This window comes from Papaver somniferum, chromosome 10, assembly GCF_003573695.1.
Source record: "Papaver somniferum cultivar HN1 chromosome 10, ASM357369v1, whole genome shotgun sequence".
NCBI lineage: Eukaryota > Viridiplantae > Streptophyta > Magnoliopsida > Ranunculales > Papaveraceae > Papaver > Papaver somniferum.
The window spans coordinates 11956620-11972720 of NC_039367.1; the positions used below are offsets into that span (position 1 = coordinate 11956620).

At 37.8% G+C, this 16101-nt stretch overlaps 1 protein-coding gene across 1 annotated transcript; it reads right to left on the reverse strand.

Moving 5' to 3' along the window:
- Positions 1-2543: 2543 nt before the first annotated feature.
- Positions 2544-15116, reverse strand: LOC113315326 (aldehyde dehydrogenase family 2 member B7, mitochondrial-like). Its single transcript, XM_026563619.1, has 8 exons — positions 14959-15116; positions 7587-7721; positions 7306-7448; positions 7065-7218; positions 6706-6935; positions 6324-6413; positions 6026-6126; positions 2544-2550 (listed from the first exon to the last, which is right to left on the reverse strand). The coding sequence occupies exons 1-8, from the start codon at positions 15029-15031 to the stop codon at positions 2544-2546; spliced, it is 933 nt and encodes a 310-aa protein (XP_026419404.1). The 5' UTR covers positions 15032-15116.
- Positions 15117-16101: the final 985 nt, after the last annotated feature.

The following is a 16101-nucleotide window of genomic DNA, read 5'->3' on the forward strand; positions in this document are numbered from 1 at the left end:
TTATATTTATTGTTTGATACATCTGACGTTTCTTCAATTGTTGCAAGATTCCAACAGAACAGAGCAAAGTGGGCAGTATTAACAGCTTCATAAATATCAGCATCATCGAATACAATAAATGGAGATTTTCCTCCGAGCTCCAAAGTAGCTTGCTTTTTGCTGACAATTCAAGTATTGTCTGCCCAGTGGCAGTCGATCCAGTGAATGCAACCTGCATGGAAATGAACTCATGAGTATTACCTTGAGCACAAATGACCCGGTAAAAAAACAACATGAAGTTGCAATAAAAACAGTTTCCCATAATATCTGAAGCAAAAAATTTGATGCTAACTCAAGTTATATCGGGCAGTCTTATCCTGGACACATCTTCGCACGTTGGGGTTTAGCATTACTTCAGAGTATACCCGCGAACTAATGTGTTAAGGACAGCTTGTTGAACCTGTGATTCTGCCCTCATCAATTTGTTCGTGGTAGAGTTGTTTGATACTGTTCTTTATATTTATTGTTTGATACATCTGACGTTTCTTCAATTGTTGCAAGATTCCAACAGAACAGAGCAAAGTGGGCAGTATTAACAGCTTCATCAATATCAGCATCATCGAATACAATAAATGGAGATTTTCCTCCGAGCTCCAAAGTAGCTTGCTTTTTGCTGACAATTCAAGTATTGTCTGCCCAGTGGCAGTCGATCCAGTGAATGCAACCTGCATGGAAATGAACTCATGAGTATTACCTTGAGCATAAATGACCCGGTAAAAAAACAATATGAAGTTTCAATAAAAACAGTTTCCCATAATATCTGAAGCAAAAAATTTGATGCTAACTCAAGTTATATCGGGCAGTCTTATCCTGGACACATCTTCGCACGTTGGGGTTTAGCATTACTTCAGAGTATACCCGCGAACTAATGTGTTAAGGACAGCTTGTTGAACCTGTGATTCTGCCCTCATCAATTTGTTCGCGGTAGAGTTGTTTGATACTGTTCTTTATATTTATTGTTTGATACATCTGACGTTTCTTCAATTGTTGCAAGATTCCAACAGAACAGAGCAAAGTGGGCAGTATTAACAGCTTCATCAATATCAGCATCATCGAATACAATAAATGGAGATTTTCCTCCGAGCTCCAAAGTAGCTTGCTTTTTGCTGACAATTCAAGTATTGTCTGCCCAGTGGCAGTCGATCCAGTGAATGCAACCTGCATGGAAATGAACTCATGAGTATTACCTTGAGCACAAATGATCCGGTAAAAAAACAATATGAAGTTGCAATAAAAACAGTTTCCCATAATATCTGAAGCAAAAAATTTGATGCTAACTCAAGTTATATCGGGCAGTCTTATCCTGGACACATCTTCGCACGTTGGGGTTTAGCATTACTTCAGAGTATACCCGCGAACTAATGTGTTAAGGACAGCTTGTTGAACCTGTGATTCTGCCCTCATCAATTTGTTCGTGGTAGAGTTGTTTGATACTGTTCTTTATATTTATTGTTTGATACATCTGACGTTTCTTCAATTGTTGCAAGATTCCAACAGAACAGAGCAAAGTGGGCAGTATTAACAGCTTCATCAATATCAGCATCATCGAATACAATAAATGGAGATTTTCCTCCGAGCTCCAAAGTAGCTTGCTTTTTGCTGACAATTCAAGTATTGTCTGCCCAGTGGCAGTCGATCCAGTGAATGCAACCTGCATGGAAATGAACTCATGATTATTACCTTGAGCACAAATGACCCGGTAAAAAAACAATATGAAGTTGCAATAAAAACAGTTTCCCATAATATCTGAAGCAAAAAATTTGATGCTAACTCAAGTTATATCGGGCAGTCTTATCCTGGACACATCTTCGCACGTTGGGGTTTAGCATTACTTCAGAGTATACCCGCGAACTAATGTGTTAAGGACAGCTTGTTGAACCTGTGATTCTGCCCTCATCAATTTGTTCGTGGTAGAGTTGTTTGATACTGTTCTTTATATTTATTGTTTGATACATCTGACGTTTCTTCAATTGTTGCAAGATTCCAACAGAACAGAGCAAAGTGGGCAGTATTAACAACTTCATCAATATCAGCATCATCGAATACAATAAATGGAGATTTTCCTCCGAGCTCCAAAGTAGCTTGCTTTTTGCTGACAATTCAAGTATTGTCTGCCCAGTGGCAGTCGATCCAGTGAATGCAACCTGCATGGAAATGAACTCATGAGTATTACCTTGAGCACAAATGACCCGGTAAAAAAACAATATGAAGTTGCAATAAAAACAGTTTCCCATAATATCTGAAGTAAAAAATTTTATGCTAACTCAAGTTATATCGGGCAGTCTTATCCTGGACACATCTTCGCACGTTGGGGTTTAGCATTACTTCAGAGTATACCCGCGAACTAATGTGTTAAGGACAGCTTGTTGAACCTGTGATTCTGCCCTCATCAATTTGTTCGTGGTAGAGTTTTTTGATACTGTTCTTTATATTTATTGTTTGATACATCTGACGTTTCTTCAATTGTTGCAAGATTCCAACAGAACAGAGAAAAGTGGGCAGTATTAACAGCTTCATAAATATCGGCATCATCGAATACATTAAATGGAGATTTTCCTCCGAGCTCCAAAGTAGCTTGCTTTTTGCTGACAATTCAAGTATTGTCTGCCCAGTGGCAGTCGATCCAGTGAATGCAACCTTCATGGAAATGAACTCATGAGTATTACCTTGAGCACAAATGACCCGGTAAAAAAACAATATGAAGTTGCAATAAAAACAGTTTCCCATAATATCTGAAGCAAAAAATTTGATGCTAACTCAAGTTATATCGGGCAGTCTTATCCTGGACACATCTTCGCACGTTGGGGTTTAGCATTACTTCAGAGTATACCCGCGAACTAATGTGTTAAGGACATCTTGTTGAACCTGTGATCTGCCCTCATCAATTTGTTCGTGGTAGAGTTGTTTGATACTGTTCTTTATATTTATTGTTTGATACATCTGACGTTTCTTCAATTGTTGCAAGATTCCAACAGAACAGAGCAAAGTGGGCAGTATTAACAGCTTCATCAATATCAGTATCATCGAATACAATAAATGGAGATTTTCCTCCGAGATCCAAAGTAGCTTGCTTTTTGCTGACAATTCAAGTATTGTCTGCCCAGTAGCAGTCGATCCAGTGAATGCAACCTTCATGGAAATGAACTCATGAGTATTACCTTGAGCACAAATGACCCGGTAAAAAAACAATATGAAGTTGCAATAAAAACAGTTTCCCATAATATCTGAAGCAAAAAATTTGATGCTAACTCAAGTTATATCGGGCAGTCTTATCCTGGACACATCTTCGCACGTTGGGGTTTAGCATTACTTCAGAGTATACCCGCGAACTAATGTGTTAAGGACAGCTTGTTGAACCTGTGATTCTGCCCTCATCAATTTGTTCGTGGTAGAGTTGTTTGATATTGTTCTTTATATTTATTGTTTGATACATCTGACGTTTCTTCAATTGTTGCAAGATTCCAACAGAACAGAGCAAAGTGGGCAGTATTAACAGCTTCATCAATATCAGCATCATCGAATACAATAAATGGAGATTTTCCTCCGAGCTCCAAAGTAGCTTGCTTTTTGCTGACAATTCAAGTATTGTCTGCCCAGTGGCAGTCGATCCAGTGAATGCAACCTGCATGGAAATGAACTCATGAGTATTACCTTGAGCACAAATGACCCGGTAAAAAAAAAATATGAAGTTGCAATAAAAACAGTTTCCCATAATATCTGAAGCAAAAAATTTGATGCTAACTCAAGTTATATCGGGCAGTCTTATCCTGGACACATCTTCGCACGTTGGGGTTTAGCATTACTTCAGAGTATACCCGCGAACTAATGTGTTAAGGACAGCTTGTTGAACCTGTGATTCTGCCCTCATCAATTTGTTCGTGGTAGAGTTGTTTGATACTGTTCTTTATATTTATTGTTTGATACATCTGACGTTTCTTCAATTGTTGCAAGATTCCAACAGAACAGAGCAAAGTGGGCAGTATTAACAGCTTCATCAATATCAGCATCATCGAATACAATAAATGGAGATTTTCCTCCGAGCTCCAAAGTAGCTTGCTTTTTGCTGACAATTCAAGTATTGTCTGCCCAGTGGCAGTCGATCCAGTGAATGCAACCTGCATGGAAATGAACTCATGAGTATTACCTTGAGCACAAATGACCCGGTAAAAAAACAATATGAAGTTGCAATAAAAACAGTTTCCCATAATATCTGAAGCAAAAAATTTGATGCTAACTCAAGTTATATCTGGCAGTCTTATCCTGGACACATCTTCGCACGTTGGGGTTTAACATTACTTCAGAGTATACCCGCGAACTAATGTGTTAAGGACAGCTTGTTGAACCTGTGATTCTGCCCTCATCAATTTGTTCGTGGTAGAGTTGTTTGATACTGTTCTTTATATTTATTGTTTGATACATCTGACGTTTCTTCAATTGTTGCAAGATTCCAACAGAACAGAGCAAAGTGGGCAGTATTAACAGCTTCATCAATATCAGCATCATCGAATACAATAAATGGAGATTTTCCTCCGAGCTCCAAAGTAGCTTGCTTTTTGCTGACAATTCAAGTATTGTCTGCCCAGTGGCAGTCGATCTAGTGAATGCAACCTGCATGGAAATGAACTCATGAGTATTACCTTGAGTACAAATGACCCGGTAAAAAAACAATATGAAGTTGCAATAAAAACAGTTTCCCATAATATCTGAAGCAAAAAATTTGATGCTAACTCAAGTTATATCGGGCAGTCTTATCCTGGACACATCTTCGCACGTTGGGGTTTAGCATTACTTCAGAGTATACCCGCGAACTAATGTGTTAAGGACAGCTTGTTGAACATTTGATTCTGCCCTCATCAATTTGTTCGTGGTAGAGTTGTTTGATACTGTTCTTTATATTTATTGTTTGATACATCTGACGTTTCTTCAATTGTTGCAAGATTCCAACAGAACAGAGCAAAGTGGGCAGTATTAACAGCTTCATCAATATCAGCATCATCGAATACAATAAATGGAGATTTTCCTCCGAGCTCCAAAGTAGCTTGCTTTTTGCTGACAATTCAAGTATTGTCTTCCCAGTGGCAGTCGATCCAGTGAATGCAACCTGCATGGAAATGAACTCATGAGTATTACCTTGAGCACAAATGACCCGGTAAAAAAACAATATGAAGTTGCAATAAAAACAGTTTCCCATAATATCTGAAGCAAAAAATTTGATGCTAACTCAAGTTATATCGGGCAGTCTTATCCTGGACACATCTTCGCACGTTGGGGTTTAGCATTACTTCAGAGTATACCCGCGAACTAATGTGTTAAGGACAGCTTGTTGAACCTGTGATTCTGCCCTCATCAATTTGTTCGTGGTAGAGTTGTTTGATACTGTTCTTTATATTTATTGTTTGATACATCTGACGTTTCTTCAATTGTTGCAAGATTCCAACAGAACAGAGCAAAGTGGGCAGTATTAACAGCTTCATCAATATCAGCATCATCGAATACAATAAATGGAGATTTTTCTCCGATCTCCAACGTAGCTTGCTTTTTGCTGACAATTCAAGTATTGTCTTCCCAGTGGCAGTCGATCCAGTGAATGCAACCTGCATGGAAATGAACTCATGAGTATTACCTTGAGCACAAATGACCCGGTAAAAAAACAATATGAAGTTGCAATAAAAACAGTTTCCCATAATATCTGAAGCAAAAAATTTGATGCTAACTCAAGTTATATCGGGCAGTCTTATCCTGGACACATCTTCGCACGTTGGGGTTTAGCATTACTTCAGAGTATACCCGCGAACTAATGTGTTAAGGACAGCTTGTTGAACCTGTGATTCTGCCCTCATCAATTTGTTCGTGGTAGAGTTGTTTGATACTGTTCTTTATATTTATTGTTTGATACATCTGACGTTTCTTCAATTGTTGCAAGATTCCAACAGAACAGAGCAAAGTGGGCAGTATTAACAGCTTCATCAATATCAGCATCATCGAATACAATAAATGGAGATTTTCCTCCGAGCTCCAAAGTAGCTTGCTTTTTGCTGACAATTCAAGTATTGTCTGCCCAGTGGCAGTCGATCCAGTGAATGCAACCTGCATGAAAATGAACTCATGAGTATTACCTTGAGCACAAATGACCCGGTAAAAAAACAATATGAAGTTGCAATAAAAACAGTTTCCCATAATATCTGAAGCAAAAAATTTGATGCTATGTAGGGATAATAGAAGAGTTCAATGCAGTCTTACACATCTAATAAGAAGAATAAAAAAATGCTGAGAAAGAGCATTACCTTGTCGACGTCCATGTGACTGGCAAGACCTGCACCAACGGTTGCTCCAAATCCTGTGATGATATTTACAACACCAGGAGGAAGCCCAGCCTGAGGTATATTTTACGTATAAGGAAGAGAAATATCACTACTAAAAGATTTTTATTCTTAGTATGATTAAAAAGTCAACTGGAAACATTGAACACCCTTGAAGACGGGTACATGAAGTGTATAAAAGATAACCAAATCTGTATACATTATCTAGCTGATGGAACATGATAAGAAATTCAACTTTTCGGTAGTCAAATCTATGAAATATACCTCAAACATCTTTTCTTTTGTGTGGAAATCAAGGAGCATGAGAATGATAAATACAATGAGATATATGCGTTTCGGTACTTACTTCATGGAGAAGGTTTGAAACATAGAGAGCTGATAAGGGTGTCAATTCTGCGGGTTTCATGACAACAGCATTTCCTGTTGCTAAGGCAGGTCCAATCTTCCAAGCATACATAAGAAGGGGAAAGTTCCATGGAATAATCTGCCCGCAAACACCTATTGGCTCGTGAAGGGTTTGAACATGATATGCTCCATCGGCAGGAACGGTTAGACCATGAATCTTATCAGCCCAACCTGGATTTTCAAAGGTAGTGTGTTAGAACTTAAGTCAAATTCTAAAATATACAATAAAAGTTACACTAGTACGAGAACAGGTTTAAGAAAATGCAATGCACGGTTACAATATCCTATTATTTCTCTTACCAGCATAGTACCGAAATAAACGTGCCACCATTGGTACTTCGATTTGTGCAGCTTGTTCGAAAGGCTTTCCGTTGTCCCACGTCTCGAGCGTTGCAATTTCATCATTACACTTCTCGATCAAATCGGCAAAACGGTACAGTATCTTCGATCGTTCCTGCGAAACATAACAAAATATTTGATGTTACAAATTTGTAGAGGAATCCAAAGTACTGTTAAAGTAGTACTATGGTTTGGTCATTACATATGCTGTCATTTTTGGCCATGGTCCCTCATCAAAAGCTTTACGAGCAGCTGCAACTGCACGGTCCAAATCCTCGACCGAAGCTTCAGAAACATTTGCGATAACTTCTCCTGTTCTTGGATCCAAGGTTGGGAAAGTTTTTCCTGGATCAAGTATAAAAAGTTGCAACAATGTCATTCAGATTCTTCAAGTATCCATTAAGAGTACGTGAGAATTTAGGGGTTCGAATCCCGTGCCGATCGTGTCAAAAAAAAAAGTACATGAAATCGTAACCAACATACCAGATGCAGAATCGACAAATTGTCCATTGATCAAAAGCTTTGTATGTTTTATTTCAACATTTGGAGTGATGGGCTCTTCAGTAGCAGCACTAGTGCTAAACCTTGAAATGCTTCTTTCCCACCTTGAATTGTTGCCTAAAACAAGGTAAGTATAAGTAATTCTCCTAAAGGGAGTACAATGCCTTAATCCTACCTAGAAAAGTATCAACAGAAAGCATTTTAGAATAACGGAAAACAGATAAAGAAACAGAAATCGATCACTCCAGACATGGAAAGGTGGAAGCACTAATTAAGAGTTACAGTCTGAAGGATTAAGTTACTCGACTCATTGCTCTCTAATCCTTGTAAGCAATTTCTTTTGAGGTGTATTTGCCTTACTCTTAAGTTGGAACTGAACCACTATCACGTCCCAAGGTTTGAATCATGAAAGGGGCAACCTAAAGATGCAATTAGTATTCAGAGCCACTCTCATAGCCTGGTGCTACATTACGAACTTAGAGGTCCTAATAATTAACTAATGTGAAATGCTTCTAAGATGTACTCCTTTAGTTCTTATCACAAGCTGAAATGCTTCTAAGATATACTTCTTTAGTTCTTACCACAAGCTGAAATGCTTCTAAGATGTTCTCCTTTAGTTCTTACCACAAGCTTATTTAGACAAAAGATGGGGTTTCAATCTTTGACTTTGCACACAATAAACACAAAGGGAAATTTTTTGAGAGTAACATGTAAGACCCAATCTTAGAGAGGTTAATTAATTTAGTTCCGGCAGGAACCTGATATCAAAATAAGAAGAAAAAGTTCTTTCTTCTATAGCAAATGCATACACTAACCAACTTGGGTTAGTCCAGTTGCCCAAGGCCTGGCATGACTTTTCTTAATGTCAGAAGTTTGAATCCCTGAGCTAGAATTTGTTGGTATCTTAAGAAATTCTACCTTTTTGATAAAATGAAAGAAGAAAAATTCACACACTTGTTTCTTGGTTTTGTTCTACTAACCAAAGCAAATATTTAGAAGCAGACTTGAAAACATAACAATAAATCTAACAAATTGCAACACAGAAATGTGTGATCATAATCAAAATATAGCCAATCAAAGAATGTATGATACATTACCTATTGATGAACGCAAAGAGCGAGAAAGTAACGAGGTGATTCTTCGAGTAGCCATCAAAACAATCCACACAAACAAAAAACTCTCAAATTGCAGAGCAAAAGAAAAAAAGTGAAGTAACAATCCTGGTTTATATCTCTTTATCCATTAAACACAGACACCTACTTCCTCTCTATATATATATATATCAAAAAAGTGGTTGACGGAGCATACAAGTGGCAAGAAGTATGAACAATCTACCAAAGTTAGAAGCAGAAATTGTTAAAATTTGAAATGTATCTTTCTTTGTTTGAGAAAATACTTAAGAGTTAAGATAAGTTATCTGGTAAGCTGTAGTAGGGAACTCAAGCATTACAAAAGTAGAGATATATTAATTCAAATAAAGTAGGTAAAGGATAAAGATCATTCCAAAAGGGGAGGAGAAAAAGAAAATTGCTAACCTAGAAAAAAAAATATTAGGATAATGGAAAAAAAAAAAAAGAAAAAAAGAGAAGGATGAATAGAAAACCTATAAAGGTAAGAAGAACTAGTGACATGTGAAATGGTTGGGAAATTAACACTGTTTACCATTTTGGTAGACTATTAAGGAAAGTGATATATTAGGAAATGTCGTAATACTTTCCAAGACCGTAGTGGTCAGTCTATGGAAAGTATTGTCCATGTAAGTCACGAATTTGAGACCGATAAGGTAAGTGATATATTAGGAAAGTGTGGTAATATATTAGGAAAGGATTGTCCATGTAAGTAATGATTTTGAGACTCATAAGGAAAGTCTCAAATCCGTGTCTTAGGAAAGTTTTGAGTCTCCAAGTTATCGGTCATGTATAAATATCTATGGAAATACTGTGAATGAGAATAAGAAAAGAATTTACCAAAGATTTAACATGGCATCACGAGCCAGTTGAAAACCTAAAAAAAAAAAAAATCGTTGAGAATGGGTGGTGATGGAGAATCAAGCAAAGACAAGAATATAGAATATGATACGCAAAAGAAGAATCCAGTATATCACCTAGGATCAAGTGATGGTCCAGGTATTATTATCACACCGGTTGTTCTAAAAGGACATAACTATGATGAATGGGCTAGAGCCATAAGAAGATCATTAATAGCTAAGATGAAGTTTGGTTTCATTGATGGAACAATCCAAGAACCTAAATAAAGTGAACAGTTGGAAGAATGGGTGGCAATTCAGTCAATGCTTGTCTCTTGGATCAGCAACACATTGGAGCCATCACTCAGATCGAGTTTGGGAGACTATGATGATGCCAACTTGTTGTGGAACCACTTGAAGAGACGGTTTTGTGTTGTAAGTGGAACACGGACATGCCAGCTAAAGACATCTTTAAGTGAGTGTAAACAAAAGCAAACACAAAGTGTGGCTGCTTATTTTGGAAGATTGAATAATATATGGGATGAGATGATCACATATATGAAGGTACCAACGTGTAAGTGTGGCAAGTGCGAGTGTGATATTGCAACACAGGTGAGTACTTTGAGAGAAGAAGATTTACTACATTATTTCTTAATTGGACTAGATGCTGTCTATGGTTCCTTGCGTGAACAATTGTTGGCAAGAGATCCACTGCCTTCAATAGATGTAGCATATCAAACAATGATAAACTCGGAACGTCTCAGAAGAGGAGATGTAGCTGCCACACCAGAAGTTAATGACAATGTGATGGCGTTCAAGGTACAATCTGATCAACGTACTCTCAATAAGACTTATGATCCTAATAAATATTGCAAGCATTGTAGCAGACAAGGACACTCGGATGAAGGTTGTTTTCAGCTTATTGGATACCCTGAATGGTGGGGAGATAAACCTAGAAGCGGAAGAGGATATGGTCGAGGTGGAAGAACCGGTGGTAGAGGTCGTGGTGGATTTGCGAATGGCAGAGGAGGTAGAGGACAAGGAACGGGCAATCAGGTTCGAGCACATATTCTAAATATATCAGAGACAAAGCAGTCAAATGGTACATATTCCTCAGACGGCTCAGATTTGATGGGAGTAACCGCAACACAACTCAGACAGGTGCTTGAGTTTTTGAATGCAAAGAAAAATACGTCCCAACTTCAAGGTAAGCAAACTAAACCGAATTGGATTATTGACACGGGAGCTACAAATCACGTCACGTGTAGAAGAGATGACATGATTGATGTGAAAGATATTGTGAAGTGTACTGTTGGACTCCCAGATGGAAAATATGCACAATCAGAAAAAATAGCGACTATTATTCTGCAGGGCGGTTTGAGACTTGATAATGTGCTTTATGTGCCTCAAATAACTTGTAACCTAATTTCAGTCACACAACTTATTGATGAATTAGTATGTACGATACAATGTACTAACAGTTTATGTCTTATACAGGACCAGTTGACGAGGAAGGTGATTGGAATGGGTGAACGACAAGGTGGACTGTATATTTTCTGTGGTGTGCCTCATGTTGAAGTTATGGCAGTCAGTGGAGAATCATACGAGCTGTGGCATCGACGAATGGGACATCCATAAGAAAAAGTATTGCAAAGGTTGCCGGGTGTGAGTAGATTGAAGAAGCATAATGAAGTGTGTGACATTTGCCTAAGAGCGAAACAACATAGGAGTAGCTTTGCTAGTAGTCTAAGTAAATTCAGTTGTATTTTTGAGTTGATTCATATAGATTTATGGGGTCCTTATAGGGCTACATCGTCTTGTGGAGCACAGTATTTTTTAACAATAGTAGATGATTTTTCAAGAGGTGTGTGGATTCATTTGCTTCAAAATAAAACTGCAGTTGAACGAACGTTTCTTGATTTCATTGCTCTTGTGAAACGACAATTTGATAAAGATATCAAAATTGTTAGAAGTGATAATGGTACCGAGTTTAATTCATTGCGTAAATATTTTAAGACTAATGGGATAGTTTTTGAAACATCGTGTGTTGGCACTCCGCAACAAAATGGAAGAGTGGAGAGAAAGCATCAACATATATTGAATGTGGCAAGGGCTTTGAGATTTCAAGCCAACTTGCCAATACGGTTTTGGGGAGAATGCGCATTGACAACTGCGTATTTGATTAATCGTACTCCTACACCTATTCTGAAAAATAAAACGCCATATGAAATATTGTTTGGAAAGCAACCTCCGTATAATCAGTTGAAATTGTTTGGATGCCTGTGTTATGTGCATGATCAAAGTAATAAAGGGGATAAATTTGCAAGTAGAGGAAGGAGGTGTGTTTTTCTTGGATATCCGTTTGGTAAAAAGGCATGGCAAGTATATGACTTGGATGAAAGAAAATTTCTAGTGTCAAGAGACGTCCAGTTTTGTGAGAATAGTTTCCCATATAAGAATGAAACATCTGTGTTGCAGCAGCCAACAGTTTCGACTCGCACCGAGAGTGATCAGCCTGGTCATTCTATTGAGACCGAGGTGACTTGTGTATCAGCTAAGACTGATCAGTTGAGTCCAGCGTTTGACTGGAGTGATGATGAAGATGTAACAGCGACAGCAGGAGAAAGTGTGGCAGCACAAGGCGTAACAGCGACAGGAGGAGACGATGTAGGCATACCAGGCGTAACTGCGACAACAGAAGAAGGTGTAGCAGTTCAAGATGTGACTGCGACGGAAGGAGAACGTGTAGCAGTTCAAGAGAAATCTGCTGAGCTTGTGAGTCCGGGCAATGATGTTGCAGTAGAAGGTGATATGGGTAAAGGAAAGCGTACGAAAATTCCGTCGAGTAGGCTTAAGGGATTTGTGACGCACACCACTCGAGAAAATAGTCCATCTCATCTTCATCCATCACAATCATCCTCCTCAGGTACGCCGTATCCTTTGACATATTATGTTAGTTGTGATAAATTTTCTACACCATATAAGAAATTTCATGCAGCTATAACTGCGGGTTCTGCACCTCGCAACTTTAAAGAAGCAATGAAACATCCAGGATGGCGGAAATCCATGGAAGAAGAAATACGAGCACTAGAAGAACAAGATACCTGGGTTTTGCAAGAATTGCCGGAGGGAAAGAGAGCACTAGGAAGTAAATGGATATATACAGAGAAGTATGATGAAAATGGGAATTTGGTTCGTTTAAAAGCAAGATTGGTGATCTTTGGAAATCATCAGGTGGAAGGATTATATTACAAAGAGACTTTTGCACCTGTAGCAAAAATGACAACAATGCGCACTTTTCTAGCTGTTGCAGCTGTTAAAAATTGGGAAGTACATCAGATAGATGTACACAATGCGTTTCTACATGGAGATTTGGAGGAAGAGGTGTATATGAAAATACCACCTGGATTTGCGAAAAGTAATCCTAATATGGTATGTAGAATGAAGAAATCGTTGTATGGTTTGAAACAGGCTCCACGTTGTTGGTTTGCAAAACTATCAACAGCTTTGAAGAATTATGGTTTTCGGCAATCTTATTCAGACTATTCTCTCTTCACTATGATCAAAGGAAAGATGCAACTTAATGTTTTGGTGTATGTGGATGATTTGATTGTTGCAGGAGATAATATAGTGGAGCTAAATAAATTTAAAACATATTTGGGATAGTGTTTCAAGATGAAAGATTTGGGAAAATTGAAATATTTTCTGGGCTTGGAGATAGCTCGCAGTAAGCAAGGCATTTATGTTTGTCAACGGAAATATGCATTGGACATTATTATGGAGACGGGGTTATTAGGACCAAAACCAGCAGAGTTTCCAATGGAAACTAATCATCGTCTAGCTTTGGCAACAGGGCCGTTGCTGAGTGATGCAGAAAGGTATCGACGACTGATAGGAAGATTGACCTATCTGGCTGTGACTAGACCGGATCTAGCTTATTCTGTGCATATTTTGTCACAGTTTATGCAGCATCCAAGACAAGAACATTGGGAAGCTGCTCTTCGGGTAGTTAGATATTTGAAAAAGAATCCTGGGCAAGGAATTTTGTTGCGCTCTGATAGTAGTCTAAGTTTAAAAGGCTGGTGTGATTCAGATTGGGCAAGCTGTCCTTTGACTAGACGATCGTTGACAGGATGGTTTGTGCTTCTTGGAGATTCACCAGTGTCTTGGAAGACCAAAAAGCAGTACACAGTTTCTCGGAGTTCAGCTGAAGCAGAATACAGATCTATGGCTGCAGCTACTTGTGAATTGAAGTGGTTGAAGCAATTACTAGGTGATTTGGGAGTTTGTCATACACAGAGAATGAGTCTTCTTTGTGATAGTCAGTCGGCATTGTATATTGCTCAGAATCCTGTTTTTCACGAAAGAACTAAACATATAGAAGTGGATTGTCATCTCATCAGGATGCGATAGTACAAAAAATTATTTCTCCCTCTTATACGCCTACGGGGTTGCAGTTGGCGGATATCTTCACCAAATCATTAGGCCGAGTTCAGTTTCAAGGTCTTTTGTCCAAGATGGGCATTTGTGACCTGCATGCTCCGTCTTGAGGGGGGGTATTAAGGAAAGTGATATATTAGGAAATGTCGTAATACTTTCCAAGACCGTAGTGGTCAGTCTATGGAAAGTATTGTCCATGTAAGTCACGAATTTGAGACCGATAAGGTAAGTGATATATTAGGAAAGTGTGGTAATATATTAGGAAAGGATTGTCCATGTAAGTCATGATTTTGAGACTCATAAGGAAAGTCTCAAATCCGTGTCTTAGGAAAGTTTTGAGTCTCCAAGTTATCGGTCATGTATAAATATCTATGGAAATACTATGAAAGAGAATAAGAAAAGAATTTACCAAAGATTTAACATAGACTTGACACAATTATGCTGAAAGACTAGTTACAGTTCTAAGCATAATGGTAATTTGACTCATTAGAAGCAATTAACTTTTAGGTGTATTTTCCATTACAGTGTTACCTTTTCACTCAGAGCAATTAAGCTACTACCACATCCACGGTTCGAATCATGACAACTACAATTTAAATTGGATGGAACCTCCACAATGTCAGCTTTGTAGTATTGATGGTTAACTTAACAGGATGATTTGTAAGATCTATTGCTGATGGCAACTTATTAGACAGAACATGGTTAACTAAAAAGTGATGCTACGTAATAACCAAATCTTGGTGTAATTTTCTTAGGTTTGAAATTGATTTTCAATCTAACTCCAACATGATTCTGAAATAACAAAAAGAAACAAGTTTGTCCAAATCTCTTGTTGTTAACATCTTATTTCACTTTTGTTTTCATTGTGATTCATTTGACTCACAATGAAAATATACGATCATAATCAAAAATATACAATCAATTAAAGAATGAATGAATGTTATTTACCTGCTGATGAACGTATTGAAGAATTAGCCAAAAATGAGCGAGACAATAGTGATGTGATCCTTCGAGTAGCCATTACAGGTAAAATCCTTGAAAGAAAATGAACGAAAAGAAAGGATCAGTCAGTCCTGTTCTCACTCTATCTGTATCTCTCTTCTTTTCACACTCACACACAAACACCTACATATATATCAACAAAACAAACAAAGTGGTTGACTGAGCATAAAAGCGGGATAACGGAGAAGCCACCAAAGTTGGAAGCCAAGATTGTTGAAACTTGAAAGAGTTGTTGAAGATTGAAACTGTAACACTGTACCTACATAATGTTTGTCGCATATAATCGAGTGCCGTGACACATTTGCATGTCAGTGTGGGGCCAAATCTTATTATTACTGTTTTAGAAAGTACTAAAGATACGGTGACCAAATGAGATCGTGTTAAGATTTACAAAAGTAGATAGATTAATGAATAAAGTATGAATTTGGGTAACACCTCCAGTTGGCATAGTTCAGCAACGACTTCCTCCAAAATTATCTAACTTGTTTGGAACTATACTTCAATCCTTCTTGCGAAAAAAACAGTCGCCTAGTCAAAATTAGTCAATCCAATTCTGATCTCAATTAAATCGATCTGATCTGTTATTAATTTGTTCAATCATCAGCTTTTAAATCTTGTCTGAATCTTTCTGTTTGATATCTAGTTTTGGTTTTTGAATTTATTGTTAAATTTTCTCTGTTTTTGATACCCTAATTTTTAATTTTCTTTTTTTTTTCCTTTTCTTCGTGTCGATCTCTGGTTCTAATTGATCTGTTTTTTCTCTTTAATGTCAGATTAATCTTCTCCTTTATCTGTTGCCACGCATGGTGTTGCAGTATTGTCCCATCAATTATCTGGGTTTCTTAATGGTTGGCAGTATCCAAGTTGGCGTCTTCAAAAGTTGGCCTTATCTAACAGTGGTGTGTATCTTATTCATCTTTATCTTCGATCCATCGTTATCTGTTTGGGAATCTTTGGTTTGGTTTTAACAAGATGCTACCTTTATCGATCTCCGCTTCTGGTGTTATCTTAATTTTTTTAGAAGCTTTGATTCCTACAAATTTTTATCTGTTATTCTACCTTCGCAAACCTTTAACCCATACTTATCCC

Coding starts and splice junctions, on each gene's coding strand:
- LOC113315326 (XM_026563619.1), bottom strand. CDS start 15,031: ATGGCTACTCGAAGGATCACATCACTATTGTCTCGCTCATTTTTGGCT. Junction 7,722..14,958: donor TTCAATACGTTCATCAGCAG/GTAAATAACATT, acceptor ACCTTGTTTTAG/GCAACAATTCAAGGTGGGAA. Junction 7,449..7,586: donor ATTTGTCGATTCTGCATCTG/GTATGTTGGTTA, acceptor TACTTGATCCAG/GAAAAACTTTCCCAACCTTG.